The sequence below is a fragment of the Mirounga angustirostris genome, unplaced genomic scaffold, assembly GCF_029215605.1.
Source record: "Mirounga angustirostris isolate CCGP_5_RB_7025 unplaced genomic scaffold, mMirAng1.0.hap1 SCAF_15, whole genome shotgun sequence".
In the NCBI taxonomy this organism is placed as follows: domain Eukaryota; kingdom Metazoa; phylum Chordata; class Mammalia; order Carnivora; family Phocidae; genus Mirounga; species Mirounga angustirostris.
In genome coordinates this window covers 89,569,956-89,597,707 of record NW_026991723.1, presented here as the reverse complement: position 1 = coordinate 89,597,707, position 27,752 = coordinate 89,569,956, and the positions used below count along the sequence as shown (strand labels likewise).

At 44.6% G+C, this 27,752-nt stretch overlaps 1 protein-coding gene and 1 long non-coding RNA gene across 9 annotated transcripts in view; one reads left to right on the top strand and one right to left on the bottom strand.

Annotated features, from left to right (window-relative positions):
* Nucleotides 1-1,794: 1,794 nt before the first annotated feature.
* On the bottom strand, nt 1,795-18,290 carry LOC135362729 (uncharacterized). Its single transcript, XR_010407795.1, has 7 exons — nt 18,153-18,290; nt 16,136-16,446; nt 5,747-5,951; nt 5,447-5,595; nt 4,014-4,380; nt 3,010-3,252; nt 1,795-2,542 (listed from the first exon to the last, which is right to left on the bottom strand). It is a non-coding gene; the product is annotated as an uncharacterized LOC135362729 (long non-coding RNA).
* Nucleotides 17,584-27,752, top strand: part of MED27 (mediator complex subunit 27) — a 200,939-nt gene continuing 190,770 nt past the window's right edge. For 7 of the 8 annotated variants that reach the window (XM_064579670.1, XM_064579668.1, XM_064579667.1 and 4 more), the window contains exons 1-2: nt 17,602-17,834; nt 20,079-20,223. In XM_064579670.1, coding sequence (XP_064435740.1) covers nt 17,632-17,834; nt 20,079-20,223 — 348 coding nt within the window. In that variant the 5' untranslated portion in view covers nt 17,602-17,631. Of the gene's footprint in view, nt 17,835-20,078; nt 20,224-27,752 lie in introns of all 8 variants that reach the window. The other variant, XM_045883406.2, reaches the window with a different exon arrangement.

Genomic DNA, 27,752 nt, shown 5'->3' with positions numbered 1-27,752 from the left:
AATTTTTTTTAATCCACTTTGGGGTTTAAAGACCCTAATAATAGGCCTGGAAATCACTGACATGAGGCTACTCACAGGTCTCTAAGCCCTATAACCTTACAGGAAGTCAGAGTTGCTATTAACCCACAGAGTAGCACCTTTGTGCAAGTTAGAAAAACATGCCCCTCCAGCTAGATGGAGCCCCATACTGTGTTGACTTGGTGAATGGACTGTGAGATAGATTTCAGTTCCCACTTCCCCCTTGGCCTGGTGCCCTTGTGCAGTGAACACCCTACACAACCACATAGGGCAGCCCTGCCAGAAGCAGTCATTTAAGATCAGTTATGAGATTGGATTGTCAGCTCTAGCAGGGTGGAGACAACATCTGTCTGTTCACTGTATCCAAGTATCTAGTTCAATGCCTGACCCAGAGTTGGTACTTAATTAAATATATATTGGACAGATGGATGAATAAATGAAGGGAAATGGGATTAATGACTCATCAGGATCTGATGGGAAAGTCAATGGTGCTAGAGAACATGGGCCGGGGGACACTCATGAGATCACTTTAGTCATCTGCAGCTTTCCACGCCCTTGAAGGCACAACTATTGCATGAGAAGCCTCTGTTGGAAATGGGTCTATGGTACTCTGCCTTTGAGAAAGGCAAAGGGGCCCTTCTGAAATTGTTGCCTGAAGACACTTCTTCATGGATATGTAAATCTTGGCTCTTTGGAACTAAGGCATGGAACTAAACAATTCTCAGGGAGGTGTGGACTAAAAATTCTCATGATGATTTTGTGAGGGATTAAAGAGAGACCCAAGAAATCAAGAAAACCAGAGAATCAGGTCCACTAAGGTCCTATTTCCCAAGGCTCTTCTCCATGTCTAAGGAGGTCAATTAAAGACAATGACACCTTCTGTGCCTACCAGAAACCACATGGTCGGTGGAGGAGAAAAAGATAAAGTCCCTCCTTAAACATTTTGAGGTAGCCTCACTAGATGGGGGATTGGGGAACAAAGCACAGATGTGTGTTCTGACCAAACATATCGCAGACAGGTATTTGGGGTTCCCAAGCCCCCAGGTGCTTGAGATGCTTGTATGTTCCGTGGAACTCTAACCCCATGAGATGCTTCTTGAAAACAGGTACAATTGTCAACAGGTATAAGCCTCTTTCGGATATTTGCAAGGCATGTTAAAGTTTTGAGCATTCCTGCCCATTTTTAAAAATTGGAATCCAGACTTTTCCAAACTCATTTGACCCCAGACAACTCCTCCTCTCCCCCCACACACCTTTATAACTTCTGTTACTAACCAGCAAGGCCAGTTAGTTCCACAGAACATGGGTTTCAATTCTGTGAGTAATTTGGGGAATAAGCTTATTCCTTCTCGGGTTCAAGGGCCTCCAGACTGCTCTTCCATCTCTCCCTTTGCAAACAGCATGTACGGGAAGGTTGGGCTCTGCTGTTCTGACAGCACCTCTCAAACGTGTTTTACTTGTGAAAGCCCAGCATAATTTGGTGGTGACCATCAACACATTATAAAAGAGGGACAGAGGAAACCAGTGAACATCACCTGCCATTCTCCTGTCCCCAGACCAGAAGTGACCACATTCTTTAAACCCCTCACCACTTTTCTGAGGGACTGTGCTGAGCTCCAGGGTGTCAGAGCCTGTGCAACCTGGGGGTTCTGAACAGAGCCTGTTCTGCCTGGGGTCTTTCTTGAATCCCTGGAGTAGCCCTCTTAGGAGCCAGGCACTTCATTGTTTTGTTTTTAAGATTTTTATTTATTTTTTTATTTATTTGAGAGAGAGGGAGAGAGCAAGAGGGAGAGGGAGAAGCAGACTCCCCGCTGAGCGGGGAGCCCGATGCAGGGCTCGATCCCAGGACCCTGGGATCATGACCTGAGCCGAAGACAGACGCTTAACCAACTGAGCCACCCAGGCGTCCCAAGGCACTTCGCTGCTGATGGAGGGCAACATTTCCTTTTGCTCCCCAAGTCCTCCTTCCAGGGCTGCCTCCCTCCCTGGAGATCTTCCCTGATTTGGAGACTGGAGCAGAGAAGTGAAGACAAGAGAGTGTCTCTGGCTGGGGGAGCAAACCAGACTGCATTCACATTCCCAGGGAGTGTCAGGGGAGGGATACAAGGCAGAGCCCCATCCCCCTACCACTAGCTTCCCCGGATGCCTCCAGCTCTCCCTCTCTGTCCGCCGCCCAGGTCTGTCCCTGGAAAGCGATGTCACTCTCAAGCTGACCCTGGCCCCGGCGCCGCCAGTCCTGCTGGGAACACTGTGGGCAGTGACAGGCGCCCGCAGCTCACAGGACCCTGTCCACCACTGCTCTTGCTCTCATTGCAGCAGTCACTGCGATCGCGGGGAGGCAGAGGGCTTCTGGCCTTGCTGGACCTCCTACGGATTTGATGTCCTTTGCTGAGATCATCTCCCTCCTGTGACTTAATGAGGCTGGAGTCAGAGAAAACCCGGATCTGCCAGAGGGGCTGCGTGTCCTGGAACCCAACACCTGCCTCCTTGTTCGAGTGGTAATGACATCCTTTCCTTCTTTCCCCTTTAAATTAAAAAAAAAATTTTTATTACAGTGATACATAGTTTAAGCAGTCAAATAGACTGTAAGGCTTATATTTAAAAATAGCCCCACATGCCACCCCTGATCTTTTGCCCCAGAAGCAGCCACCTTCAACTCTTTTGGCTTTATCCTGATTTTTCATCTAATTGACTTCCTGCTGGAGAAAATGAGGGTTTAGCTCTCCTACGCGTGCGCACACACACACACACACTTCAATACCATAGACCCTCGTTTTATCAATAGTCAGTGTTTACTGTCCAATGATCTCTGTAAACCATTTGCCCCAACCACCCAATGCCCTGTGATCACATTTTCGGTACAAGTTTACATTTCTCAGAGTTGGCAAACTTTTTGGTCGTTTAGTTTTCTACTCGACTGTCGGTAAGTCATCTCCAAATTCTCCATCCTAACTATAAAGTTTTGGTTAATATAATAAAAACCTCTGGAACCTGTCAGTTGCGTGTTTTGCTTTGAACCCTGCGTCCTGGGCTCTCTGTCGAGGCTGATGGCTGTGCTGAGCACCCCGCACACCTGCGGCCGGCATCTTCAGGGTAATTGCCTCTCTCCTGCGTTCCTTCTGCTGTGTCCTGAATTTTCTGTCTTCCGCTTCCATGGTTTACTCTCTCATTTGATGAAGCACATCCTCCAGTAGCTTCTTGAGAAAGGTACACGTATGGAAACTTTGGTGAGACCTAGGTGTCAGAAATATAATTAATCCACACTGACACTTGATTGATAAAATTATCAATAAATTCTAGGTTGGGATCTTTTCTCCTTTTCTCCAATTTCCAGAGATAATGTTAGAAAGACCAGTGCCTGATGCCTCATCCTTTGTGTACAGCATTCTTTCTTTGCAAGCTTTGCTTTTTTGAAGACTTTATTTCTTTATTTATTTTAGAGAGAGAGAGAGCAGGAGGGAGAGAGAATCTGAAGCAAACTCCACACTGAACACAGAGGCTGACTTGGGGCTTGATCTCACGACCACGAGATCATGACCTGAGCAAAAACCAAGAGTCGGACGCTCAACCAACAGAGCTATCCAGGTGCCCCTCTTTGGAAGCTTGTGCTATGCTTCTATGTCAGGCACTCTGAAGGCCCTTTAAATCTGGTAGCTACTTTTGGTCTGAAACTCCTAATTTTGGATATTGAACTTCCTGGACAATGGTAGACAGAATAATGCACCCCCCCCAAGATGTCCTGCCCTAATCCTTAGAACCTTAAGTGTGCTACCTTACGTAAGGAGTAAGTTAAGGAACTTGAGACAGGGAGAATATCCTGGACTATCCAGGTGGGTCCAGCATAATCACAAGGATCCTTATAAGAGGGATGTGAGAAAGGAAGGTCAAAGTCCAAAAAGGTGATGTGATGAGCTTTGAAGGTGGAGAAGGGGCCACGAACCAAGGGATGCAGGTGCCCTCTAGAAGCTGGAAGACGCCAGGGAATGCATTTTTACCTCGAGCCTCCAAAAACTACATGAGCCCTGCTGACACCGTAATCTTAGCCGTTCTCAGATACATGGCCTCCAGACCTGTAAGACAATAAAGATATGCCACAAGAAAGGCACACAAAGATGAATGGGTAGCCACTATGTGCCCAGGCACTGCCCAGCAGTTCACGTTCATTAACTTCTTTGCCGAAGCTCTCCTCAGCCTTCAGATCAGAGTGGGTCTCCCGTTCAAACTCTTCCTCATGGCGTTCATCATAATTCTGATCAAATAGCAGAGGCTGTGATTATTCCTTTGTTGTCACTCTACGCACTAGACGGTACATGTCACGAGGGCTTGGATTGTGGATCTCTTCATTTTATTTGGCACTTTGTCCTGTGCATGTTAATAAACATGTGCTGAGTGAATGACTAGGTGTCTCAGATGAATGATCTCGGTCATCCTCACAACCATCCTGTGAAGTGGGAACTAGTATCCGTTTCACAGGTAAGGAAACTGAGGCACAGAGGAGGCCCTGTCGCTTTTCCAAAGATGCATGGATTAGAAGGGGCAGGGACAGGTTTTGAGCCCAGCTCTGGGTGTCTGGGCCCTAAAGCCCACAAGCTTAGCCACTGAAGATAAAACTGTCCCTCCAGGCTCTCCTCCTCTGACCGTCGTCCCTACGGAGGACAGAGCATCTTAATCAGGTGGGCCTGCAGCTGTGAAGGGAGCTGCCTGGTCCCCTGTGGAAGCGGAGGTTTTCAGCAACGAATCCTGCATCCCGCGCTTGGCTGGGCGGGGGCGAGGCGCTCCAGGATTTGTCAGGTTGCTCTGGGATCCTCGGGAATGGGCAGCACTCCAGAATTACAGTGTCATCGTTATTATTGTTTTATCTAATCTGTTCTTGAGAACAACCATTTTGAAATTGGGCAAAAATACAGCCTAATATATTTAAACATATATATTTTTATTTTTATATAATTTAAAAATAAACGCATTGATGTACATTTTCCAAGTGCCTGCTTGCTGAATTCCTAATGTAATACAACATGACTCAGAGCTAAATTTAAAGAGAGAAGCACATATGTTTAAAGCAGGCACCAACTTTCAATCTGAGGAGAAACAGAGTCAAAAGTATTTTTTTTTAGCGAGTGAACGGACTGAGTGCAAAGTGAATTATCTGCATGCCATCTGGGCAGTCTGCTGTTTCTCAATCCTTCGCAACTCTAATTTTAAGCCGTTATTTGGCCTTTAAATAACAATGTCTTTTCTTTCCATTGGAATTTGCACCAGATTCCGCATTTATTGCGCTATCGGCTCCAAAAAGAGACCTATCTTTGAGAGCAAAAAGAGCAAAAGTTATTGAACGTATTACTCTGCAGATTGGCTCTGGGAAAAAAACAGCAGTCTGATATTTTGCAAATGAAGTTTGACATATTCTGGGACGGCATATTGTACTCACCACAAACAGGCTGGTTGTGCCCGGAGGGGAAAGCTTAATTAAAGCCCCCTTAACAGCATGCAACTGGAGGAAGAAGACTCAGGGCACACTGTATGTGACCTTCACATTGTTCCACAGGCTTCTCGTTTATGAATGGTCTTGATTTTCACCTAGAAGAGAGTGCAATTGATTATAGAATTTTAGCTCCAAGGGGGGTGGGTTCTGCTCCAACCTACCAACCGATGCCAGAATCCCCTGCGCGGAATCTCAGATAAATATCCGTTTACTTTCTATCTGGATACCGTTAGTCATGGAACTCACTGCCTTTTCCATTGTAGGACGTCCTTTTGCAATATTACGGTGAAACCTTCCCACAGCTTCCTCACGAGTGGTTCTCGTAATTGCCACCAGATGCCACAGAAGGAGTCTTCCCTATGGTTGACACGAAGGTGATTTGAAGGTCACCATCATGACCTTCCTCCTGCCCTCCATCTTCTCTGCTCCAAGCTAAGCATGCCCAGCTCTTCTAAGGAAAGAATGTGATGACTTAAGCAGGTTCTCTCTCCAGTAAAGATGGTAATATTTTGGGAAACTGTCCATAGTGGAGAGGACAAAGGAGATGTCTCCAACCTCTGCAAAGCCAGGTATTTTGTCTATTTTGTTTGAAACCCAAACCCTCTATTCCCTCCAGAACCTCTGTGTATGTATCTTCTCTTCAGTGGTGTGGACTGTCCTGAAGACTAGATTCTGATTGGCACAGAGGTTCTCAAAGGGAAAGGCCTAATGACCACATTACCCAGTCAAAAGTCCCCTCAGGTCCTTCCTGTTCCCTCTCTTTTACTATGAGAAAAAAAAAAAATGCCAACAAACTTGTCAGAATTAATGTAAGGTGACTCCAACAGAGACTTGATGAAATGATTTGGCACATCATCAATGTGTGGCCCAAGGGCTGTTTTGTTCTACAGTAGATGTTTGCACCTCCCATGACTTCTCCTTTCCCTTCTCTTCTGCGAGAAGTTTCTACCTGTGGATAGCCTCCCAGCTAGTCCCTGAGTTCACACAGGTCACCACCCAAAGATCTCCTTATCAGACCGATTTATCGGAATGGTCGCCTCCCTATCACTCTGTTCATTCCTCCTGCTGTATTTTCCTTCTTAACTGTTCTCACTACATGACATGCTCGAGATAAAGCTATTCTTTTTATCACCTGCCTCTCTTCCCTAGAATGTAGGCTCTGCAAGGCAGGGACTTTAGCTATGGACCCTGGTGAATCCCTTGAGCATGTTCAATTCATCAATATTTATTGGATAAATGTTTGAGGATCAATTGGTGGATATCAGTCTCAGAATATCCTTCAGACAGACTTGAGAATGACTGGTTTAACTTTAATGCTACGTCCTTCATGAGCCCTTTCTGACTCCCAGATAAAGTGACTCTCCCTTCTCTAAGTTCTTTTCAAACTCAGTGTTTATCTTTCAGATGGCCTTGATCTTATAGCAGTTTGAGGTTTAGTTGACTTGCATTCTTATCTCTCTTGTTAGGAGCAGTTCCCGGAGAGCAATCACTCAGCCAGATGCCAGCAGGTGCTCAGAAAACACAGGTATAAAAAGGAATGACGTCCTCCTCCTCCCTCTGTTCTCTTTAATAGAAAGGTTTTGGAGATACTTTGGCTTATGGTAGCTATTTGTGATGAAAACCTGTCATATCCAGAACAATTTGGGGTGCTGGTTAGCAGTTTGGGTGAGGCATAGTATGATGAATATCTCAAAGAACTTTTACTGTTTGCTCAGTTACATTCACTATAATGTTAGGTATCATTTAGAATTTATTTTAAAAGTCCTCTTACAACTTAACAATAAAAAGACAAATGACCCAACTTAAAAATGAACAAAGAATTGAATAGACATTTGTCCAAAGAAGATATTCAAATGAATAGGCACAAGAAAAAATGCTCAACATCTTTAGTCATAAGGGAAATGCTAGTCAAAACCACGGGAGTCCAGTTCACACTAGGATGGCTATAATCCAAAAAACAGACAATAAAAAGCATTGGTGAGGATGTGGACAAAGCATGACTCTCATACATTGCTGGTGGGGATATGAAATGGCGTAGCCACTGTGGAAAACCTTGGCAATTTCTCAAAAATTTAAAGTTACCACATGACCCAGCAATTCCACTCCTAGATAAATAACCAAGAGAATTGAAAACATACGTCCACCCAGTAACTTGTACACATATATTTATAGCAGCATTATTCATAGTAACCAAAAAAGTGAAAGCTACCCAAATGTCCATCAACTGTTGAATGGATGAACAAAATGGGGTATATCCATTCTCTTTGGCTATAAAGAGAAATGAAGTACTAATCCATGCTATAACATGGATGAGCCTTGAAAACATTATGCTCAGTGAAAGAAGCCAGACACAAAAGACCACTTATCATATGATTCCATTTATATGAGATTTGCAGGCTCGGCAAACCCATAGAGACAGAGAGTCATTAGTGGTCTCCAGGGACTGAGGGGAGTGGAAAATATTCTGGAATTAGATAGTGGTGATGGTTGCACCACTTTGTGGATATATTAAAAACAGTTTTTTAAAAGGTGAATATTAAGGTATGTGAATTATGTGACTATGAAGCTGTTATTTTAATACAAAAAAAAGAGGTCCTCACCTTTCAGTAATTGAACACTTACTAAAAGTGATTAGCATATAGCTCTTACATATTCAATCCAGTGTGGAAAACAAAACAAAACAAAACAAAAACCCACCTGCAAACCGAGCAGCGGAATACAGTCAATTACCATGTTGACAGACTTCAAACCTCCCCCTAGCCCCCCACCCCCTCCAGTGCTGATGACTCAAGACATCACCTTTTGGGTGGAGATAAAACAGAAGTCCCTTTCTTGGGGAAATTATGCAGGAGAATAAAGTGACTGTTGGCAATACCACGTTACCTTCTTCCTTTCCAGCAATGACTATCACAGTGGACAATGTGCTCAAAAAGCCACTTGGACTATTTATTTCAGCCAGGCTGTCACCAGAACCAATAAATTCTTAAAAAAAAAAAAAAAAGCCTAGAATCTGAAAAACTTAAGGCATATTCAATACCCACATAATACCCTTAAAAAAACAAAACAAAACAAATTTCACGATGGAGAACATCGAGCAATACAATGAAACCTACAAACTCATCACCAGTTTCAACAGTTATCTTCTTTTTTTTAAAAAAAAGATTTTATTTATTTACTTATTGAGGTTGTGGGGAAGGGCAGAGGGAGAGGGAGAGAGAGAATCCCAAGCAGACTCTGTGCCCAGAGCGGAGCCTGATGTGGGGCTCGATCTCATGATCCCGAGATCATGACCCCATCTGAAATTGAGTTGGACATTCAACCGACCCAGCCACCCAGGTACCCCTGACTGCCAGTCTTCTTTCATCCGTTCCCCATCTGTCTCTGTGCCCCCATATTATTTTGAAGCAAAGCTCACATATCACATTATTTTATCCATAAATATGTACCTCTTAAAGATGACTCTTAAAAAAAAAAACCCACACAAAATAGAGGCGCCTGGTTGGGTCAGTCTGTTGGGTGTCCAACTCTTGATTTTGACTCAGGTCCTGATCTCAGGGTTGTGAGATTGAGCCCCGCCCCAACAGTCTGCTTCTCTTCTTCCTCTGCCCCTCCCCCCATTCTTGGGATTGCGCGCGCTCTCTCTCTCTCTCTAAAATAAATACATCTTAAAAAAACCCCCACAAAATATATTCAAATTTCTCTTATTGTCTTACAAACTTTTGAAGAAACAGTTTGTATAATGTCCTTTTTTATTGTTACCTTCATTCTCCATGGAAACATGGAAACATGAATAGCAATCACTACTATTTACAGGAGCAGCTATTGTGTGCCTGATAGTTGACTGGGAGCTTTCCACATATTATCTAATACCATTCTTGCATCAATCACAAGGAGTTAGCCGTTATCACTGTCCATGCCCCGTTCCCCAGCTCAGGGAGGTTAACTGACTCAGCCAAGGGTCAGGCTGGCTGACCCAACCTCTAGCTCCTACTCATGCTTCTCCCTTGCCTGCCTTTATTTTAGGACTGTGCTGATCAAGAGTGTAGCCGCTAGCCACATGTGGCTACTGGGCTAAAAGGTAGCTAATGTGCCTAGTCCAATTCAAAATGTACTGTAGGTGTAAGATACATGAAGAGTTCCAAAGGTTTAGCAGGCAAAAAAAGAATGAAAATTATCTCAGTAATTTTCATATTGAAGCGTCATGGTTTGGATATATATTAAATAAAATATATTATTAAAATTAATTTGACCTGTTTCTCTTTACCTTTTTCCTTCCAGTTATGGCAAAATACACACAACAAAATTGACCATCTTGGTCATTTTTTAGTGTACAAATTCAGTGACATTATCAAGTACATTCACCGTGTTGTGTAACCATCATCCATCTCCAGAACTTTATGATCTTCCCAAACTGAAACTCTGTCCATTAAACACTAACTGCTCATTCCACTTCCTTCAGCCCCTGGCAACTACCGCCTACTCTGGATTTGATGACTGTAGGTACCCCATGTAAGTGGAATTATATGGTATTTGTCTTTTTTGTGACTGGCTTAGCTTATTTCACTGAGCATAATGCCTTCAAGTTTCACTTATGTTGTAGTATGTATCAGAGTGTCCTTTTTTGAGCCTGAATAATATTCTTCTTTTTTTTAATCTGTCAGAGAGAGAGAGAGAGAGCACAAGCAGGGGGAGGAGCAGGTAGAGGGAGAAGCAGGCTCCCTGCTGAGCAAGGAGCCCGATGCGGGACTCGACCCCAGGACCCTGGGATCATGACCTGAGCCAAAGGCAGACGCTTAACCGAGTGAGCCACCCAGGTGTCCCGAGCCTGAATAATATTCTATTGTATGGATAGACAACACTTGCTTAACCATTTACCCGTTGATGGTTGTTTCTACCATTCGGCTATTGTGAATAAAGCTGCTATGAACATGGGTGTACAAATACCTTTTCAAGACCCTGTTTTTGATTCTTTTGAGTGTATACCCAAGAGTGGAATTGCTAAATAATGTAGCGCTTCTATTTTTAAATTTTTGAGGCAACACCATACTGTTTCCCACAGTGGCTGCGCCATTTTACCTTCCCACCATCAGGGTACCAGGACTCCAGTTTCTCCACATCCCCACCAAAATGTATTTTCTTTCCTTCTTTTTAAAATAGTAGCCATTCTGGGGCACCTGGGTGGCTCAGTCTGTTAAGTGTCTGAGTTTGTCTCAGGTCATGATCTCAGGGTCCTGGGATGGAGCCCTGAGATGGGCTTCCTGCTTAGCAGGGAGTCTGCTTCTCCCTCTCCCTATGCCCCTCCCCTCTGCTTGTCCTCTCTCTCTCTCTCTCAAATAAATAAATAAAATCTTAAAAAAATAAAATGGTAGTCATTCTAATAGGTGTGAGGCTCTTTACCTTTTTTAATGCAACTATTAGAAAATATGAGGCTCACATTTGTGGCTCATATTACATCTCTGTTGGACAGCCGTGCTAATAAAGAGTCTGGGAAAGAGGTAGAATTCAGGTTCCCAGACTCCTTCACAGTTAGAGGTGGCCATGTGACATTGTTCCGGCCAATGAGGTGTGGGCAGAAGTCTGCTGGCGCCACCTCTGCTCTTTCCTCCTTCTTCCCGCCTGAAATGCAGAGCTGGGACCCAGCCACCCTGCAACTATGAAGTGACAGAAATGAGTCTGGAACTAAGGGCACTCGGGCAGACTGATGAAAAGGTGTGGGTCCCTGATGAGCCATTGTAGCAGCCCCATGTTATGTACCCTCCGACCACTTCTCATGTGAGACCCGAAGCCCTCTCTCTTTAAACTACCTCTATGTTGTTTGCGATTGTTAGTTTCAGCCAAACGCTTCTCCCCTGGCATCCCTCAGAAGTGGGACAGCTGGGATTGGAACACACATGTCTGTCCTTCAAAGCTTGTGCTCTTTCCACCTCTACCCCCCACAGCCTTCCAAGAATGGACTGGTGTTTCTAGGACGGTGAGAACTAGTGAGGCTGTCCTCCACACCTACTCTCTCCAAACAGGCAAAGTGATTTGCAACCAAACGGGGAACAGACATCACCTGCAGGGAATGTGTTCGCACACAAAGATTTGCGGTTACTGTGTCTATAGCCATATAGTTTAAGGTGGAAAAACTGGGCGGTCAGCAAAAGGGAATTCAGGAAATTATGAAAAGCCATCAAATGGAATCTTTGGCAGACATTAAAATGTTTTAGAAGACTATTTGATGAGAGGAAAAGGTATGTAGGCTATACTATGAACAAAAGCGGTCACAATACAGTAGAGTTCCAATTCTGCAAAATAATGCGTATGTGTGAATAACCAAAATGTTGAGAGGTGGAATTATGCATAACCTTATTTTCTTATGTAGGTTTTTTCTATAGTTTCCAACATTTCAAAGCGTGTGTTTGTGATGAGGTAAAATAAAGCAACACATGAAAAAGATTAAGACTCCAGCATCAAGGTGAATGGACTGTCTCTTTGTCAGGAATCTGATGTGCCTTCTTTTGTTGTCTGACCTGAGGTTTGGAGGAGGGGGTGCGGAGCTGGAGGGGAGTGTTGGGAAGAGTAGGGGGGTGCTAATGAGAGCCCCCCAGACAAGGATCCCTGTGTTGCCGTAGCTGCCCATCTGCCTTGGCCACCCCTTGGGAACCTGAAAGCCTGGCATCTGCCCTCTGTTCCCATGTTCTGTGTGAGGGTTACATGCTTAGTAGCTTCTGACGCTAGTGGTCCATTGTCAGTCTTGATTAAAACACACCATCCACATAACACAGTAATAGAATTAGAAGGCAATCCCTCCCTCAAATGGGCTGCGGGAGAGGCTGAACAAACAACTTGCTTTTTGTTCCACTTTGATTTAGCCTAATGTATTGGTAAAAGGGTCCATTCCTGAGATGTTTTGTACTTAATTACGTATGAACACAGGAGAGAGCGGAGGTCCCTAACAACATGCTTGGTGGTTGATTAAGTGAGCATCCAAATGCGCAATCAATAATTTACTAAAATATTTAAAATACCTCCTGGCTTCCTGTGATGGGAAGAATATGGCTCATGTGTGGTCCGTTGTTGACTTCTCTGCAGGTGAAGGTATCCCTCGCCTTTCTGGTGTCTCTGCCTCTAAGCCTGGACACTTCTCCCCATTTTCTTCATAGCTAGAGGGTGTACTTTCACAAACACAGATCTAATCACAACACACCCCTTCAAACTGTCCATTGCACTACCTTATCTCTACCCCTCACCGCACCTGCTTAGCCCCTAGTCTCCTCGGAAGCCTTGAGCCAGGCTTCCCCTGTGCAGAAGGATGCCGTAACCACCTTCTCTAAGAACTTCAAAATTCTGTGTGCAGGTCTCTTATCTTGCAGTTGAACCTCACTGTTTCACATTCCATTTGTGTCTGTCTCCCTTGCTAGGCTGTGAGCGAGTGCCATGAGAACAGGAACAGGTTCCATAGGGATCCTTATTTAATCCTTTTATTCGGTGAGCGTCGCTGGGTAAACGAATGAGTCGGAGTGCAGGAATCCTGGTGCAGTGTGTTGTGATCAGCATTAACAAGGAGTGATCCTTTCCCTTTCCTCCTTCTTGAATTACCAACATGTTCCTCCTAATCTTATGCTCCTGGATTGTTAGTTGTTAGTTCTGGAGGTGATCCCACTTCCTTGTTCTCTAAATGCAAGATCTGAGGTTAAGAAGGGTTAACTCATTTGCCTGAGAGACACCAGTCTAGGCTGATTTCCTGCTCTCCAGGGTCCTCTGTCTTTGGGATCCTTTGGTCATCATTTTCATCATGTCAAAATCATGACAGGCAAAATAGGAGGAAAACAGGAGTGTGTGTGTGTGGGGGGGGGGGTTAGGTTCAGAAGAGACCAAAGGAAGTTTCTTGATCATACTTGCTTTAGATTAATTTTAATAAACCTGATTTTAAACACTTTAAAACTCACTGATGCAGTGAGCCTTCAGGTGAAGGTGAAGGAACACATAATCCACTTCAGATATCTTCAGTGACATTTATTATGGCTAGACTGTGCCTGGTTTTACCACTGGCTCCCCAGCTGTTTAACAAAATGTTGAGCACATCCAATATCTGTATTTGTTGAATGACTAACTCGCATGCCTACTATGTCCCCAGAACTGTATGCTGTCTCAATTTAATCCTCGGAGCAACCCCCAAGGTCTTAAGCATTATGCCACACTGATTACGAGAGGTGGCTTAGTTACGTTTGGCTTATCCAAGGCAGATTTGGGTTTAAATCTATCTGGTGACATTCTGCCGAACCGTCCAATGCAGTGTTCTGCATCTAGTAAATCCTTAATAATTATTAATTGATGAGGGTGCTTTCTCAGTCTGAATGCTTAATCCACATGCTCTCTGAATATGATGGGAGTTGCAGCATATTTTAATTAAATACTGACAACTTTAATTCTGATTGCTCATTTTAATACTCTTGAGCTGACAGCACCAAGCTAATGGCTTGTTCATTTTGGAAGATATTAGCAGCAGGGTGCTGCCTTTTACCCAAACATAAGATCACAATAATTAAAATCTGATATTGCTCGAAATGAACTCCTTTTAAACTAATTTATATCCTACAAACACACACAGATGCAAGCATATATGTGCCAACATTCTTGAGAATTTATGGCACCTTAGAGAAACTCTGTCCATTCCCTTCCAACATGAAAAGTTTTCTGTTGCTGGGATGAAAGACTCCTTACTAGGTTCAGGGGAAATGTGCATTTCCACTGATCAATTTGAGTTTCCCAGAAGAGGGGAACCAGAGAGAAATCCTGAAAACTAATGACTGTGGGAGCGGAGCCTATTTGTATTTTATAGCTCCAATCAGTACCTAAACCACTGAATCAGAGAGTAAGACAAAGGAAAATCTTATTGTGTGGGGGATGGGGAGGGAGAGGGTGGGCGGGGGAGGTGCGCTGAGTAGGAGGGAGAGATACCTGAGTATACAGAGAGATTAAGTAATTTGGAGGGAGGATCCAAGAAGACAAACATAATATATCGTGTTAACTCATTCCTTCCACAAACTTACACTGAGCATCTATTGTGCCCCAGACACTGAAGACTGGGTGGTTATAGGCTAGCTGTGGGCCATCCCCCCATGGTGCTTGCCTTAGAGCATGATTCTAACCAGAGGTTCATGTTTGGGCTTTAGGGGGGCTATGAACCCCTGGAAATTGTATGCAAAATCTCAGGTTTGTAGGTACATATAGGTGCAGGCAGAAATAGACCGGTACATTTTTTTCTTGGGGACAAAGTATGCAGCCAGGGTCACATTCTCTAAGCCTTCAGGGATCCCCAATGAGATGAGTAACCACAATAATAGAGCTTGCCTTCTCTAATCTTGCCCTAGAAGGGATGAACAAACGAGAAGTGAAGCCAAAACCAAAACAAGCCAACAAACAGATCTTTTCCTTCGTTTTTATGAAGCTAAAAAAGGATTTTCTCCAAAAATCTTAAAAAATAAAACCCAAAACCCTACACTCCAAAGGAGATTAAAAAAAAAAAAAAAGGTCACCAAGAAATAGTGAATTATAGGACACAGTTAAATGACAGGCTCTTAGCAACTTGGTCACGCCACTAGAGATTATTTGACCTAATAGACCCATTGTTCATCCTTGCTTGATTCTGTGCAGAGTCCTCAAGTGGAGATAGAAGCACAGATCACAGGCCCATGGGAAACTTTGCCCGCACATTCTCCTGACAGCTAAGATTTTCTCAGTATTTATTATTCTCCAGGCATTATTTCTAAAAGATTTGCCTTCAAGGTGTTATTAAACCTCACAGCTATTTAATAAAGATAGGTGTTATTACTAGTTCTATTTTACAGATGAGAAAATTGAGGATCAGGGAGATCTGCAACTTGTTTAGAGCTCTGCAGCTGGAAGTTTCTCCTATCTCTTACCCCTTTGCTGTAGGAAAAACTGCCAATGGCAATGCTATGAAGGTGGTGTAGATGTCAGGAAATGAAAACTATTACGTAAACCCAAGACAACGAAACCCCTTTTTTTCTCAAGGGACTATTCATTTATCTAAATAGTGTCTAAAACACTCATGGAGAGCAACCTCAGAGTCCAGTTTTTGAGCAGAGTTTATCTTTACTGCTCCACAACTAGAGGATTTGAATTGAGGTGGTGTGGGGGCAGGGAGGAGTGAGCATGGAGAAGAAAGAGTGGGAGAACTATTGAGGAAGTGGGTTTGAGGTGAACTCCACAATTTCACATTGCTGGTCAGCACAGCCTGGCAGAACTGAAAATTTTTCTTACCACTTAGACTGTGTTTACACTTTCCATGCCTTTTATTGATGTCTGTTTAAAACAACTTACCTTGACGTAATTTCAGACTTGGTAGTTGCAAGAATGGTACAAACAATTCCTGTATGCCCTTCACCCAGATTCATAACTGTTAATATGTTACCACATTTGTTCTATACTTCTCTCTCTAAATAGTTTCATACTATTTTCTTTTTCATAGAGACACTCTTTCATAAATGACGCTCTTTTATCCCTTCAAGCTATATTCCCTCCAAACAAGGATGTCCTGTCTCATAACCACAGTTGAGTGATCAAAATCATGAAATCATCACCAATAAAATACTATGAACTAATCCGTAGGCCTTATTCAGATCTCACCAATTGTCTCCACGATGTGAGCAAAGAGTCCCAGATCACATGCTTCTTCATCTTCCATGACATGGATGTTTTGCGGAAAAGTATAGGTCGGTCATTTTGTCAACTGTCTTTGCGTTTGTCCGATGTCCTGATCAGATTCTCGTTTTGCCTTTTTGGCAGGAATATCACAGAAGTCATGTTGCACTTTTCTCTCTGCTTTGTGTTGGGAGATGGTTTGTCCTACAGCAGTAATGTCAACCTTGGTCTCTTGTTGGGGTGGTGTCTGCCAGGTTGCTCCATGGCAAAGTCAATATGACCCTTCTTTTACACTACTGAATTAAAAAACAGGAATTATGGTAAAATATACACAACATAAAACTTACCATTTAACCATTTTTAAGTGTCCAGTCCTGCAGCATTAAGTGCATTCAGTGTTATGCACAGTGTTATGCATCACCACCATCCACTGAACTTTTTCATCTTCTTGAACTGAAACTCTCTGCTGATTGAACACTAACCCCTCATTCTCCCCTTCTCCCAGCCCCTGGCACCAACCATTCTACTCTCTGTCTCTATGGGTTTGCCTATTCTAGGTATCTCATAAGTGGAATCTACAGTATTTGTCTTTTTCTGACTGCCTATTTCACTTAGCATCATGTCCTCAAGGTTCACCATGTTGTAACAGGTGTCAGAATTTCCTTCCTTTTGAATGCTGAACAGATATTCCCTTGTATTTATATACCACACGTTGCTTACGAATTTATCCCACGATGGACATGGGTTGCTTCAGCCTTTTGGCTATTGTGAATAATGCTGCTATGAACTTGAGGGCGCAAGTCTGTGTTCCAGTCCCTGCTTTCCCTTCTTTTGAGTATATAACCAGACGTGAAGTGGCTGGATCATTATTTTTCCCTTCTTAATTAATAAGTGTCTTGTGGGATGATACGTGGAGACTATGCAAATATCCAGTTACTCCTCACACCTTCACCCACCAGTTTTAGCATTCCTTGATTCCTACCTGAATCAATTATCATTCTAATGGTTGCCAAATGGTAATTTCCCCCTATCATTTCTTCTACTTCTATCAGTTGGCATTCTACTGTAGGGAAGAATTTTTCCTTCCCTCTCATTTACTAAACAATATGGACTCATTTTATCCAATCCTTTGCTCCACGGACACTTTTCTGCTCTGAGTAATTCTTCTCTCTAGTATTTCCAAGATCTCACTCAAGGTTGGGGAAACGCGGGAACTTTCTGTAGTTCTTTGTCACCGTTAAGAAAACCGAGAGTGCAGCCTGACCTCCCCAAATCTAGGAGATGGCTTTCCCGCCCGCTCATTCGTTTAGTTCAATGGAAGCCCTCTTTCGGACAGCGGACAGCGTGGGCACGGACCCCCTGGGCAGCCCGGCCCCGCGAGAACTACATTTCCCAGCGGCCTCCGGGGCCCTGCGTCATCAGCGAGCGCGGCCTTTAGCCAGCGAAGGCGGCTCTGGAGAACCCGCTGTGGCGGCGGCAACATGGCGGACGTGCTAAGTGTCGGAGTGAACCTGGAGGCCTTTGCTCAGGCCATCAGTGCCATCCAGGCGCTGCGCTCCAGCGTGAGCAGGGTGTTCGACTGCCTGAAGGATGGCATGCGGAACAAGGAGACGCTGGAGGGCCGGGAGAAGGCCTTCATTGCGCACTTCCAGGACAACTTGCATTCGGTCAACCGGGACCTCAAGTAGGTACCGGCTGAGGGGGCCGCCGCCGGGGACCCGTCCGGCGCCCGCCCTGTCCCGACCCCGCGCGAGTCTTCCTAGCCGGGGGCTGCTGTCAGTTCCTTGCCCGCTTGCTCTCTTTCCCTCCCCTCCAAGCCCATGCCCGTTCCTAGGGCCACCTCGTCTCCCACCCCCGCTTTCTCGTCTCCCTTCTGCTGGCCTCCTAGTCCTGGTTGTCTCCCGCCGCCCCGAACCTCCTGTGTGGTCGTTCCATTCCTGACGAGGAGACGAGCCCTTCCCGTGAGCTTCCACTTCTCATGTCCGCTTGGCAGGTTTCTCACCTGTAGGCGCTTTGTGCCCCACCGTGTCTGGTCGGATAGTACCAAACAGGACCAGCTCAGCGCTGCCCCAGACCCAAGAGCACTTGGTCTCTTTAGCACCAGTTCCTCGCCCCTGAACCTGGAAGTCGTCGTTTTCACACTACTCCAACTCCAAACGCGGTAGAACAGGACTTGATCTTTCCCTCTTCCCTGCCCCCCCCCCGCCCCCCCAACCACCTGATCAGAACTTCACGCCCACTCTGCTCCTGTTCAGTGGCTTCCTCTAGAGAGACCTAAGCTCGGGCTTAACCATCTTAATCACTTACGTTTAGCGCCCCCCCCCCCCCCATTAATTTGCGGTCCTTTAGGGTTAAGGATTGTATATTTCTTTCTCTTTCTTACAAGTCACTTTCTTTACTTCTATTTTCTAAGCGTTGTGTAAGAAATAAGTGAGAGGATGTTTGTGAAATGCCCAGCAGGCAACTTTTTAATTGGTTAGGTTCTGAACTTGTCTTCCCTTCCGTAAGAGAGTCAGTCCTTCTCAGGAAGGTTGGAATTCCGGGATTTTTGCCTTTTGCTTCTCAGAACTGACCTCAGCAGGGAAAGGCATTTGGTAAGATCGTCATCCTGTAATTTCTGGAATGGATGGATTCCCCACCCCCACCCCCCCAACTTGGTCTCCTTCGTAACCAGATGGAAGGAGGAGGTAGAATGGAGGAGGAGGTGGTGACCAAATGATGGGTGGTGCCTCTTTTGATTTTTTTTCCCTAAGTAGTTGCCATTCTTTTTTGGTGGAAAGCCAGGAAATCACACACCCCTCCTCAACTCCCACATTCACTTGCTGTTCTCTGGTGCGGTGCCAGTTAATACTTTGCCTGCCCGAGGAGATGCACTGGCTGTTCGTTGCTCTCTTCCGTTTCCTCCCTTTGGTGATGTTCAGGATCTTATAACCCTCCTCCATTCTAGAAAGTTTATATTACCCTGTCGCCTTTTTAAATCTTTATGCAGTAGGGCCAAGAAGAAGGTGGCTGAAGATTCCAAAATGAGCGTGGCATGAGAAGCTGTTCCTAGAGAGCCTTTTGTTGACAGTTTGAGACTGGCCTCACAGAACATGCTCCTGGAATGTGCTTTTGCTGTTGGCTCACTTTCCCAGGCTTCTCTAGAGTTTTCCTGCTAGACTGAAGTATGTTTGACACAGCCCCCTCGGTGGTGTCTTCCCATTCCATTTGTTTATTTTATCTCTTCTTTGTTTTGTTAAGTTTTACCATCTGTGAAGTACCATGTACTAGTCTATCCCTGTGTGAGTGATAAATAATCATCATCTATTCAGGTACTTGCTGTTCTGCCAAATGTAATGATGTGTACGTGGGTCTGAAGACTCTTAGCGAGAAGCAATGTTATGCCACATTTCAAAATTCCAGAAAGTCGCCCTCCCTACCCCGAGAATAATTTGAGTTGTTAAATCCTGACTTGAGGAGTCTTACTGGTTCCCATGCTCTTAACTTTTTTCCTCCCTTAGAATGGCACCATAGAGCTGGGTTTTAAAATAAGATAAGCTCCGGGGGCGCCTGGGTGGTGGCTAGTTGTTGGGTGTCTGCCTTCAGCTCAGGTCATGATCCCGGGGTCCTGGGATCGAGCCCCGCATCGGGCTCCCTGCTCCGCGGGAAGCCTGCTTCTCCCTCTCCCACTCCCCCTGCTTGTATTCCCTCTCTCGCTATGTCTCTCTCTGTCAAAAAAATAAATAAAATCTTTTAAAAAAATAATAAAATAAGATAAGCTCCCACTTAAGGGTTTTCTTGATTGTCTGTGATCTTAACCTTTCAAAGTAGTTCTTCTTAAGAGACTTCTGATGGACAGTTTGAAGAACAGCTTTTGACCAATGTGGTTGGCTAAAACCTGGAGTTTCAGTGGACTCAGGTTTATTTGCTTTATCTATTTATTTTTCAGTGAGCTGGAACGTCTGAGCAATTTGGTAGGCAAGCCATCCGAGAACCATCCTCTCCATAACAGTGGGTTGTTAAGCCTGGATCCTGTGCAGGACAAAACTCCTCTTTATAGTCAACTCCTTCAAGCATATAAATGGTCAAACAAGGTAAGGGAGACATGTCAGAAATGGAGCTGAAATAGAAAAATCCAAGTTTTCTTAACATTTCATAAATGCAGAAGGTGAGGGTAAGTTTTTGTTTCTTTTTTTTGGTTCTTGATTCAAAATTCAGATTTTGTTCTTGGTGGGGTTACAGAGTTGGAAGTTTTATAATTTCTCTGAGCTATTTTTGTAGTCCTTTGAAGTCTTTGAGGATTAGTCATGATGCTCAGGTAATTAATTTTTTTTAAAAGTCCTAAATCAGGTGTATTTAACCTAGAGACCATGTTTAGGGAGGCAGCTTTTATGAACCCCTTGAAATCGTATGAAAAAATGTTGTGGTATGTGCATTTTTTTTTCCCTTGGGGAAGACTTCCTAGCTTTCATCAGATTCGGAGGAGTCCATGACCCCCAGAAGGTTAAGGACTGGTGGTCTAAATGTTCAGCCACTCACACTGTTTATGTTGCTTGTACTGTCTTCCCCTGTCCTCCCTGGAAGAACATCATGAGAGTACTGTTTGTTCGATTACTCTTTACTCTCTAACTACATCTGGGGGAGATTGTTCTAAATGTGCTCTGTGGAATTTGCTATTCATGGTTTCCTTCAGCAAGCAGGCCTGTGGCATAGACCCTGGGATAGCTGTAGTGGGAAAACTAAACTGTAGTCTAAAAATAAGGGTAATAGGCTCATAAGCCTAGAAACAGTTAGTTTGTTTACTGACAAGTTCATTTTGTTTTGGTGCTGTGGATTGTTGTGTATTTTTTTTTTCCCTGCTGATAAAGAACTAGAATATGTGTTTGGAATGATTTGGGAAGCTTTTTTCATTAGACTGTGCTGCCTCTCTGGAGACCATTGTTCTCACAGTTATTGGTTGTGAATTGCTCTTCCCCTCCAGTTATCCATTGTCTTTTCCCTCTTCTCTCTGGTCCTTTTCCCCCTCTATTTTGGATGAGAGATGAGCATTGAGTTTTTCTGGTGTGCAGATTTTTTTCTTTGAGCTTCTCAGTAGTATTTAGTATACTTTGGTTTGAAGTGGAACCCTGGAAGCTATGTCTGAGATTCAGGAAGAAGTGATTGAACCTCTGATACAAACATTTAGCCTGTAAGGGTTGTCCCCCGAACTCTGGGCTGCCGTTGACAGAAAACCAATTTGGTCTTGAGGATCAGGATGCCCAGTTGGTATGGGGATCTGTCACTCTCTTGTTCTCTGTAGGTCTGCTTTCCTTGGTTGGCCTGATGTTGTAAGTGGTGGAAAAGATGGTCTGGCAGTTGTAGGTTTGCATGGCTCTTATTTACCAGGTGATCTCCTGATGTCATGCCAGACTCTGAAAGAGGATTTTAGCCCTGCTTGGTAGGTGGCCCTTATCTAACTGAACAGTTTGCGTTGAATCCAGGGCTGGGATTCTCTGATTGGCTGATGCAGATCACCTGAAGCACAGGAAGTGGGGCTCCTTGGAGTTGGAGAGGCAGTTCCCAAAAGGTGGGGATGTAGGGCAGATAAAAATTATTTCATTACCACAGCCAGACATGAGATTCTTCCAGCCCTATACAGATAACACTGCCCTATCTGGCTGTCCTGTTTGAGCCTCCTTGTTTTCCCAGGGACACTGTTGATCATCCTTACATGAGTTTATGTAGGGGTTGGGTCGGATCTGATCAGTAGGTGCATGGTGCAACTTACTTCCGGTTGGACTCTTGGTAGAAAGTCTTGCTTTTTGGTGTTTGGACACAGAAACTGTGTTGGTGTATCACGTGGGCAGTGTTGTTTTTGGAATAGCCTAGAGCTATGGAGACTTTTCAATGGAGGGAAGACTTCGGCCAGTTGAGAAACCATGAGTGACTGGGACTTCTACTGGAAGTGACTGTTTCAGGTTGAATGAAGGTAGTTTAATTGTTTGCCAAATTTAATAGTTAACGTATTAAAATAAAAGTTCCTTCTACTGACCCTTACCCTTGCTCCAAGGTGGAAAAGAGGTTGTATTAAGGAAAAGAAATACTGTGTTCTATGGAACTTCTTGTCCTGGAGATGCTACAGATTAAAGTAGTTTGTAAATCCTGTAAGAGCAGTGTGAAAGCTCCAGGGTTGGGGGGGTGGGAGGGGTTAAGTCACGTCCCTGGCCTGGTGAGCTCCTGCACAGTAGCTGCCCGTTCATTGGGAGCTGCTTGAACCCTTGATCAGTAGAAACAAAGAGAACGATTAAGAGATGTTTAGTTTAGCCCTTATTTTGCAGCTGAGCAGACTAAGGCCCAGTGAACTGACCTGCCCACAGCTTCACAGCTAGACTAGAATTTGCATTTCCTGACTTAGGTCAGTGTTCTTTCCTCTAAACTTGATGCTTTAATCCATTTTGGCTTAAGGTTTTCAACTATAGAAAACATTTTTCCCCTCCCACATTCATCCTAGAAGCAATTGCTACGTTATCTTTTATTCATGAATCTGTATGCATTTTGCTAATTTGTAATGGTTTATTGAAAGATGGAGATGACAAATGCGTGGTACGTGGGTCCCCAAACTATTGCTCTTGTCCAGGGCAGACACCACTAATCACCTTTCTGCATTCCTTCCTGCTGAGGTCATGCAGGGGCTCACAGCTCTGATCTGGGGCTAGGCGGCCCCTGCCAATTATTCGAAGATGGGCTGCAGGGAAAACATGTTTTTTGTTTCCATTATGATAGATAATGTCCTGTTTGACTATGACTTATTTATACCCTTCCTTACTCTTGAAAGGATTTAAGGTCGATTACAAGAATACATAAAAAACTTGAAAGGAAAGAGGGAAACAATGGTGAGGATGCCTTATGTACATTTCTTTAATAAACTGGAGAAGTAGCCCCAAGAAATAAGCCAGTATTCTAATTTCCAGCTGGGGTTATAGAAGCAGCAAGCAATTTTATGTGTTTATTTTGCCTCTCCTACAAATGAAAAGAGCTTTTTAATTGCTAAAGCTTTCATCATTCATCATTTTACCCTCACAGAGTTTAAACCAGTAAGTGCATTAATATGTTAAGTGAAGTTTGGGGTAACTTGCCAATGTCAGCTTCACGCACTGTTGGCTAAGAATTGAAGGAAGTGTGGGAAAGGCTTTGATACCACCCATTATGTGATGAACTTTCTGTTTTATGTGCTATTGGCCATAGAAAAGTCTCATTCATGCTTAATGACTAATTATTTTCTTTAGGGGATTTTGTAATTTTTGTAAAGTCAGTCGGAATATTAATTACATGGTAGTTGGCATAATTCTTAGGATAACACATTTAAAAATTAATCTAGTCTAACGAAATGATGGCAAATTGCTGTGAGCAGCACTTTCTCCACACTGAATTGGGGGAAGAATTTAGCTTTTCACTATTATGCACCTATAGATAATTGTTCTGTAGAGGGATGACAAGCTCTCTTGACGAGGACAGAAATCATTGGCATCAGTGCTGTCCTTGCTGTGAGACAGTCTGAGATTCTCTGGCTTCTTATGTTCCGGTATGCTGAGGGCCAGGCGAAATTTCTTCCGAAGATCCTTGCTGAAGGTTTCCGATGTCCTGTCACCAGGCTCTTATTTCTGACTTCGACTTTTATTTCTGACTTTTTCACTTGTTTGTGGTAGAGGCTGCTTGTGCATTTGCCCGAATAGCCGGCTGGGACTGCAGCCTTGCCCAGGTGACCTCTGAGGCAGAGAAGACCCCAAAGTGTCCCTTTCTTTGGGGGCTGGGATATGGGCCCAGAGGAAGGTGCCGCCGCCCCCGCTGCCGCCTCTGATTTGTTTTTACGTGCTCAGTTTTTCAGTTTTATTAGAGAAAGAGCTGCTTTCTATTCCGAGAACATTCACTTGGCAAGTGTGAAGGCATTTCCTCTAGTCCAACTCTCTAACTGTTCTTCCCAGAATTTAAATGGCCTTAAGTTACTGTGACCTTCGTCTTGCTCAGATCCATCCTGGAAGGTGCTCCTTGTGTTTCTGCGTCTTGGAGCTAACACGGGTGGGGTTGTTTGAAATGGAGCCTTTTCCTTTAGGGACCCTGTCCTCTTTTACGTCCCTGAGGAGAGGTACTGTGTCTGTCTTGGTCCCTGCTGGGAGTCCCCAGCACCTAGCGAGGCACCTGGTATGCAGTAGGCATTCCTTTAGGATCACTGAATGAATGGAAGAATAAATAAAAGCCTTTTCTGTTGAATTTTTAATTTACAACCCCTTTTGTGGTTTGCTTGCTTGTGTTTCTAGTGAAGTATGATAAGGACATTTCCATTTTTGGCCATTACTGAGAAATCCAGTTGCACTCCTTGGAGATGAGAAATAGTTCTGAGATGCTGTGATGGAGGCCAGGTCTGGATTCCAGAAGGGTAATTTGGAAGGACAGGTGAAGTCAGTTGGTGAACTGATGATAAGCTTCTTGAGGGCTGAGGTTAGCAGTTTTATCTACGACACTTGTCACCCATGTGCCCTTTCTAAGAGAGCTGGGTTGACAGCCGGTGCTTAGGAGGGGATGGGACTTGATAGAAGCCTTCTGGAGTCAACTGAGTCAGGCTAATTTGAGCTACGGCATCTGGTGTCAGGTGCTGTGTGGCAGCTGTCGTTTTGGCAGTACTGAGAAAACCGGAAAGTGGAGAGTCAACCCTATCAGCCTCTCAGGGGTTATCCTTCTTTGTATTGTCAATCCCCGATTTCTGTTCCTAGCGTTTTCCTTCCCACCAGGCCTACCCCTGCCTCGTTCCTCTCTCTGTTACACATTTGGGAACTACAGATTCATTAAGCAAATAGTGAGGAGAGACAATCACTTAAATGCCGCCCCCCCCGCCCCAAACCTTAGTCATCATGACCTAGGACCAGGCCCGGTTTGGGATGGTCCTTATTTTTGCAAAGGTGCCATTCTTAGGGCTGTTCTTGCACCAACATCTAACCTTCATAGCCCCTGGTCATTCAGAACGGGCTTCTTCCGCAGCGAGTTTGACTCTAGGGGGTTTCTTCCCTGGTTAGCCTTGAACCCCATACCCTTCTCCTCCCTCTCCACCCCCAAACCTTGATACTGTGGGAGCCGTTATGAAAAGAACAAAGAATAACACAAACAGAAAAAGACAACAAAACAAAACCAATCTCCTGGATTTTTAGGTAACTGTTGGAATCAGAAGTAAAAGGATAGCGAGAAATACCTGGGCTTCCATGTAAGTTCTGCAGTTAGGCGGCACTTACTCTGTGCCTTAAGCAGGTGAGAAAGAAACTTTTAAGACCTCAGTTTCCTCCTCTGTGAAATGGGGATAGCACTAGTATTTGTATCCTAGTATTGAAGGTAACATGAAGCAATGCACATAAAATGCCTTAGGATACCTCACATACAGTGCGTGTCCTATAAATGGTAGTTGTAATTCCCAGGCATGGTAACAGTGGATGTGTGTATTTATTTACGGAGCGACTGTATTGCTCAGCAGTTAAGAGCGTGGGCTCCAGGGCTGGACCGCTCCAGTTTACATCCTGGCTTTGCTGTCTGACAGCTGTGAGGCTCACCTCTCTGGGCCTGTTTTTTCTTCACTAAAATGGGGATGATCACTGTACCCACTTCGGAAAGATCTCGTGAGGCTAAATGAGGTAATACAAGTGAGCACTTTCCTGGCACAGAGTTGGGGTTAGCTTAACAAACAGTGACGAGGACAGACTTCCAGGCAGCGCTGGCCTATCTTACAGTGATTTCTGCTCTATTGCACAGCTTCCCAGACTTGATTTTGATATATTCTTCTGAAATTCTACGAATCAGAGATTCTTTTAGGTAGTCAGCACCTTTCTGCCCTGTGGAAGCCTGAGTGTAGATGGCGATAGTTCACACGTTAATATGATCTAGTGGGAGGGGGATCTTTCCTCATAGAACCTGGAGCTTGGGTAAGGGATTGGGAGGAGGGTAGCTGACCTCTTGGTGTGGAGCCCTGAGTTTTGGACAGGGTAGGATGGCATGTGGGAGTTGAGAGGCAGCAAAGGCAGGGTGAGGGTCCTGGGGAGAAACCACAGGGAGTGAGGGGACTGCAGAGAATGGGTCAAGAAGGGTGGTATATTGCTCAGGGCAGCCCATTTGTACAAAGAGGGGAGGAGCCTTCTCACGTGGGCACTCTGTAAGGCTGTGCTCCCGGAGCTCAGCGTTCGGGTTGGTCTGTAGGCCTCTTAACCTGGTGGGAAAACTCTTGTGGCCTAGTCAGGGATTTCTTGTGTTGTTTCTTGAGGAAAATGCTTGCACACAAAGGCTGGTATAAAAAGAAACATTTGGATTCTACCCACTTTGTCAATTGGGTGCTCATTACTAGCCGGGCTCTGGGGTTAGACTCTTGTCGGGTTTGAATCCCCAGCCTTCTCTGTCAGCTTTATGATTTGGGGCAAGTTACAGAACCTGTCTCTGTCTTAGCCTCCTCCTCAGTCAGAGTGGTTTATAACAGCTTCTATGTCGGGGCTGCAGTGAGGATTGATGCGTTTATTTATGCGCACGTGGGCCCCTCCCCCCACCCCAGCACCTAGAACAGTGCCCAGTGTGTATTGGGGGCATTCACTGGGGTTAGCTAGTCCTACTCCTTTTCATATTTTTTTTTAATTTTTTTTAAAGATTTTATTTATTTATTTGACAGAGACAGAGATAGCGAGAGCAGGAACACAAGCAGCAGGAGTGGGAGAGGGAGAGCAGGCTTCCCGTGGAGCAGGGAGCCCGATGTGGGATTTGATCCCAGGACCCTGGGATCATGACCTGAGCCGAAGGCAGCCGCTTAACCGACTGAGCCACCCAGGCGCCCTCCTTTTCATATTTTTGGTAAAGTGTTTGAAAGGCAGCGTGTAGTTTTGGCAGCATGGGACAGAGGTTTTGAGAGACCAGTATTTAGTTCTGGCTGCCCACTGACTCTCTGTGTGACCTTATGCCAGGGGCTTTACTCCTTTGGGTTCTAGCTTCCTCACTGCAAGAATGAAGACTTGGGTGGGATGATCTCTCGGGTCCTTTTCAGCTTTAGCTTGAAGAGTCAGTGGAGTTGTGCTTTTCTGTGGTTTTGGAAATGAAAGCATAACCTGGGGAGTGGAAAAGAGCAGTTCTTGTCCAGTAATGTTTCTTAAGTACAACGATTGTGTGTGCATCTCAGGATATGCCAGAACAGAGCAGCAGCCTGGAGGACTTGTGGAAAATTACCTTCCAGAGGTTCTCTAGACAGCAGTGGCCTCTTGTAACACACCAAAGCGTAAACGTTAATGAAAATCAAGTGATGCCTCTGTAATTCTAAATGGTTTCTATCCCAAGGCTTTGGCCTAATTCCACATCTTCATGTTCTGCTTACTAGTTGTGGTTTCTGAAAATTGCCATTTTATTGTTGCCTGGAATCAGATTTGTGATTCTCTCATTTTTTTCTCTAAAGGAACAGGAACTCTCTCTAGAAGCTGCCCTGGGAGGGTGCAGAGGCTGCTGGATGTGTGTCACGCCTGCCCCAGGAGTCACTCTGTCTGTGGGCGACTCATCTTGATTCCCTTCTTGGCTGGCTTACATTAGCCTCTTCTGGGCTGATTAGGTTGGTGTGGTTTGTCCAAAGCCTTCTGTG